The sequence below is a fragment of the Lotus japonicus genome, chromosome 2 (assembly GCF_012489685.1).
Source record: "Lotus japonicus ecotype B-129 chromosome 2, LjGifu_v1.2".
NCBI lineage: Eukaryota > Viridiplantae > Streptophyta > Magnoliopsida > Fabales > Fabaceae > Lotus > Lotus japonicus.
The window spans coordinates 77,182,275-77,188,274 of NC_080042.1; the positions used below are offsets into that span (position 1 = coordinate 77,182,275).

At 32.8% G+C, this 6,000-nt stretch overlaps 1 protein-coding gene across 1 annotated transcript; it reads left to right on the forward strand.

Moving 5' to 3' along the window:
- The first annotated feature begins 899 nt into the window (after positions 1–899).
- On the forward strand, positions 900–3,592 carry LOC130735703 (putative SNAP25 homologous protein SNAP30). The gene is made up of 6 exons (XM_057587613.1): positions 900–1,106; positions 1,543–1,972; positions 2,585–2,678; positions 2,776–2,906; positions 3,002–3,099; positions 3,252–3,592. Exons 2-6 carry the CDS (start codon positions 1,571–1,573, stop codon positions 3,349–3,351), a joined length of 825 nt encoding a protein of 274 aa, XP_057443596.1. The 5' UTR covers positions 900–1,106; positions 1,543–1,570; the 3' UTR covers positions 3,352–3,592.
- Positions 3,593–6,000: the final 2,408 nt, after the last annotated feature.

A 6,000-nucleotide genomic window follows, 5' to 3' on the forward strand; every position in this document is an offset into this window, starting at 1 on the left:
TATTAAATTTTAGTTTGAGGAGCACTAATAATACTAATTTTAACACTTTATTTTTAAATCTTTCAGTGTTAAAATGAGTGTTGCTAGCATTTTTTTTTGAAAGTGTTGCTAGTATTTTTCTTGTACATAACCATTATACTTTGTTTGGATGTAGATGGGAAAATGAGATAAAGGAATATAAAAGAAAATGATATGAAAGGAAAAAAATATGAGGAATATGAGGTGATTTTAAAGTTTGGGTTGAGAGAAAAAAGAAGAGAGCATGAAAGAAAAACTAAAAGTAATGAAAACGAGTGTGATAGATAATTACTAATTAATCTTTTACATAGATAACTCACATCACTATTTTGAATATATATAAAAAAAATTGATAGGCAAATGTCAATTGTTAGTAAATTAGTACAAATTATAATAACCTATAAAAAAATACATATAAAAAAATTACTCTAAAAAAAATCTATAAAAGATTAGCGTGACATTAAAAAAAATTCAAAATTAATTTAAATTTCATAGATATTATAATAATTATTATAATTACCTTAAAAAATATATATTTATCTTTTGAATTATATTAATAATATATACATACTTTATATTATAACTAAAATAGGTAAGAGCGGAAAGACATGAATTGATTAGGGAAAAATCTATGGATCGATTCCCGGAGAGTATGAGTAATCTTTTCAATGTAAAAAAAAACTAAAACATACAACTTCCTTCCTCATAACTTCCTCCCATACAAATTTCTTAGAAACAAACAGTGTAAGTATTTTTTACATTTCCAAAGAACTAGGATTTTTGTCCCCCTTTTTAAGTATGAAAAAAATATAAGACAAGAATGGTTACCAAGCCAACGGTCTAAAACTAAAATTGTTTGGATGGTTGAAACAGAGAAGAGGTCTCTGTTTTTTCGCAGGGCCTTACATTGCATCATTCATTTCTTATTTTTCAGCGAAACTCAGACAATTCCCATTCTCTCGTATTTTGTTCAATCAATTTTCCTATTGCTTTCTCTTTGCTTCTTCCCCTCTTGTACGCAAACCCATCATCACATTTGGGTTTGTGTACTACATTCATATCCTTCTTGTCCCCATTTTTCAGGCAAGGTACACCATTCTAGTACTTTTTCATCTTCTTCTTGCACATTCTTCCTTTGATTTCATTGTCTTACCTAACCCTTTGAGTTGATTACATTGTACTTTAAGGATTTGATGATTGATAGTTGTTGACTTTATTTTTTCTATGATTTTGGATCACGGGTTCCTTCAATTGCTCTGTTTTTACTCTGTCTGACTATTTCTAGAAACTGAGCATTTTGTTACAATTGCTCTGTTCTCACTCTGCCTAACAAGTTCTTGAAACTAGAGCATGTTGTTTCAAAAAAAGTGAACAATTTAATCAATGGAAATTCTATAACGGTCCACTCATGAGCCATGTTTTTACAACTAACACACGTTATTTACAATATACTTCTTATGTGTTAAAATTAATTTGCAGAGAAGTCGACAAAGTTTTTAATCAATAATGTTCATTTTCTTTCAGCCATCTTCAGTACAATCTAAAACTCAAAATGTTTGGGTTTAGAAAAGCACCACCAAAGCCTGCAACTACCGGCGCCGAACCGGAAAAGAACACAACCATGACACAAGATAGGCGAACCACTTCAGCGCCTGTTCTCCCCATGCCAAAGTCTAAAGGGAACTATTTTGATGATGATGATGACGATGATTGGGGGAGAAAGCCTTCCACCACTAAATCCTCCGGGGGCCTAGAGAGCAAGAGTGTTCAGGAGCTTGAGGACTATGCAGTGAACAAGGCTGAGGACACGACGAGGAGCGTTAACAATTGCCTGAGGATTGCTGAGGACATTAGAGGGGATGCAGCAAGGACCCTTGACATGTTGCACCAGCAGGGTGACCAGATAACAAGGACTCATAATATGGTTGTTGATACTGAGAAGGATTTGAGTCGGGTATGTATCTATTGGTTTCTTTTCTACCTTGGAATTTTTGTCAAAGTGTTGTTGATTTTGAATGATGTTATGAAATCTAGGGAAAGGATGTTGATTTGTGGTAGGTAGCATTTTGGATTCATAGAAAATGATATAAAGAATGGGGTGGCATGATAATATCAATATGAAATGAAACTAGTAAATTTCATTCCCTCATTCTTTCCATATGCAACTCATTTTATTCAATTTCACCCAATACCTCATTCTTTCCTTTCCTTCCAATTTGGGGTATGGCATGAAACTAGTATTTTTTTTTTCTATCCTATTCATCCAAGCAACCAGATGATAACTTATTCAATTCCCTATTATTGTATTTGATTTCACTCTACTAGTTATATATATAAACATAGCTTGAACTCATAGTGTCCTTTATCATTTTCAACTTATAATGCTTGCTAAATGTTCATGTGACAACTATCTGGATGAGAACCTCTAAAGAAAGAATATAAGCATTTACAAAATATACAAATGCAAATGAATGCAAAGATTATAACATTTGTGTTAATTGCTCATTTTATTGGCCTTATTTCTACTGGTATTTTTAATTCCTAAAATTTTCATTCTGATGATCAGGGTGAAAAACTCCTAAACAATCTTGGGGGCATGTTCTCAAAACCCTGGAAGCCAAAGAAGACCCGGGAAATCCAAGGCCCTGTAATTACCTCAGGTTTTCTTCTCACCTTTATGCTTAACATTTTGGTTATTTTCCATAACAAGGAAACTATACTATTTCAAAATTTCAACTGAATTTGGTGTGTGAACAGATAATCCATCCAAAAAGAATGTGAAGAACAAGGAAGACAGGGAAAAATTGGGCTTAGCTCCTTTGCCTAAGGGACACTCTGCTCCTTCCACACCTGTTCCTGAATCAGCCAATGCCTATCAGAAAATTGATGTATGTGTTTTTTGTTATGTCCATAAGTTTTTTTTTGTTATCTTTGAAGAACCATTTCCATTGCATTATCTAATCTATTGATGTTACTAAAACAGTATGAAAAAGCTAAACAAGACGATGGACTCTCAGATTTGAGTAATATCTTAGGCGATTTGAAGGGTATGGCAATTGATATGGGATCAGAACTTGACAAGTAAGCATTTGTTAATATACTTTAGTATTAAAGTAAATTTGTGTTACACTGATAATCTTTTGTGAATGTTACATATTTAATTTCTTTCTCTATAATTGTGTTATATGAGAGATCTATTTGGTTCTCTAATGTTCTTCATACTATAATTGCAGGCAAAATAAAGCTCTTGATCATCTTAGTGACGATGTAGATGAGCTGAACTCTCGAGTTAAAGGTGCAAACCAGCGTGCACGCAAATTAGTAGGGAAGTGATAGATAATAGGCTTCAAATCCTTCTATAATATTTGATCAAACATTACATTGATTTAGCTCAATGACATAGTGTGACCCATATAGCCATATTTTCTATTCTTGTTATGTTGTTCTCACCCTTTTTCAGTCGAGGTTATGATGTTTTCACTTATTGATCGTGATTCATCATTTGTTTGTAAATTTTCAATATAACCTTTTTTGCTGAAAGCATTTGACAAATTATATAGATTTCGTTCCTGTATTCTGATTTTGCATTTCCGTTTTCTTTTCTTAGCTATTCTTTAGAACAAGAGCTGAAAAGCAAAGTGTTTTGAACAAATATAACAACTTCCCCCTATATCTTATGTAATTTGTATTCTGTTATCACTAACTGTGCTTTTGAACTAATTTATTTTGTATGCAAACAAAACAACTTATAATAGAAAAAATTAATAGTGAAAGATTTTGAAAAAAAAAATTAAATATGGTGCTAAGGTAAAATGATTGTCATGTGTAACTTAATCCACACATTTAATATTGACTAAATATATGCAAGAATTTCTATAAAAAGTTGGTAGTGCATTATCAAACATGGTAATCGTACGTCACATTAAATTTTAAAAGATTTTGGGGGATATAAATCAAATTACAAAGCTCATTTTTTCTAAGAAGAGCAAACATTGGGAACATGTTAAATTAAGATGTAGTGGAGCATAATGAGTTGGAGGGTGAAATTAATCCTATATAAGTCAAACTTGTTTTCAACAAAGGGTTAGCTTCATAGATGATGATATTTGCAGTATGGAGCTTAATTACAAGTTACAGTCTTGAAGGAAAACAAGATAATGAGTCTTATATGGAAACATAGAAACATTAAATTGCCTTGGTTTGTCACATAATATGGATCAGAATTACTTCTTTTTTGTCCTGCATTTGTAAGAGCTAAAAAGGAGCATGATGTGATTAACCGTTGTACATAACCTAGAGCCTACAGCTAAAAGTTAATTACAACCGAGATTGGATTGTGAAAAACAACATGCTTCATGACGTTTATGGACATCTAACATTTTGCTCCAAATGTTAATAGATTCTGCAATGACCCATTTAACATACAATACACAGGAACATTGATTCTGCAATATGGCTCTTAACAATACAAGTAGCCAAGTGACCATCCTATCTTGGTGATATTTTGGAGGATTATATATGTATTAGCTTGGTGTTTAGGCTCCTGGATAGTACACTTGGAGCTTGATTAATCCAATGCTATAATTCAAGTTTTGCTGGGGCATCATGAGTCCAACAAGCACCACTACAATTTCTACCTTGACACACTATGACAATGTGTGGATTCCACATCCTCCCTCCAGATGAAGCACCACGAATATCACCATCTCCATTATCATTAACAGCAGCTCTAGGTACCAAAACTTCCATCATATCATCAACCTTGTCATTATGGTTTCCAACGTATGAAAGCACAAGTTTCTTACCAGTTAAAATGTCAATTAAACAAATATGAGTGAGACACTTACAAAATTTACATTACGTTTTTTAATTAAGATGTTAAAATTTTATTTAAGAAAAAAAATAAGACACAACTTGTGTCAAATACCAATTACCTGAAAAACTTGTTGAGTAAATGACTCTCAATGATTTTAGAGCTTAATGAATATACATTGTTAGTGTAAAATAATTTTACACTGAGAATCAATCATGGTATCTCATGTCGAAGAAATAGTTACTTTCATTTTAAATTTTAATTAAATAAAAATATATTTTCTGATTTGGTGAAACTCAATTGAATAAATGTGTTTACACGGATAGTACACATACATTTAATTCATAATTTTATATTATCACCATGTTAGAAATAAGGGAATGTAGTCTCATGAACACTAACTAGTCAAACACAACCATACATACATAATAATAGTTTTCATTAAAATTTAAAAGGATCAAACCTAAAACACCATTTCCCTGTTTTTACCAACTTTCTTTTGTTTGGCTAACACCCTGGAACTGGAAGTCACAAATTAATCTTTGACTTCCATGTCAATCCAGGAATCTCCCATCCCCAAGTCCTACATATAAACCTCATGACTCATTTGATGCCCCATCCCCAACTCCTACATATAAACCCCATGACTCATTTGATGAGATTGAGATATGTGAATATGATTGGTGACTAAATACCCAAAATTAATAGAGTGAGCCCCCCTCTGTTTTCTCGGCCATTACACACCCTCATGTGTCTCTTGCTTTGCATTAATACACTCATTTCCTTAAAGTCATCATATCATCCTCTTCACCTTAATTTCCTCTTTCTTTTATTTTCTTTCCCCCCTTAACTTTCTAACTCCTAACAGCTCAAACATCACTTTTCATTCCTCCCACTCCCCTGTTTCTCTCTGTTTCAGAAATGAAGAGAACTCTGTTTTTCATCCTCCTCTTTCTCCTCTTTTTCTCTTCAGCCAATTGCAGACTTCACACTCAGACTCTTCCATCTTCAACTTTCTCAAGAAACACCAAGAAACCCATTCATTGTGACTCCTTTTCTAAGAGAACCTCACGTTCCTTGTGTACTGAACTCCAAAGAATCCACCACAGATTCCATAAACCAGTTCCACCCTCCAAGGAGAATGGGATTGATGCAAGATATGATGCAGA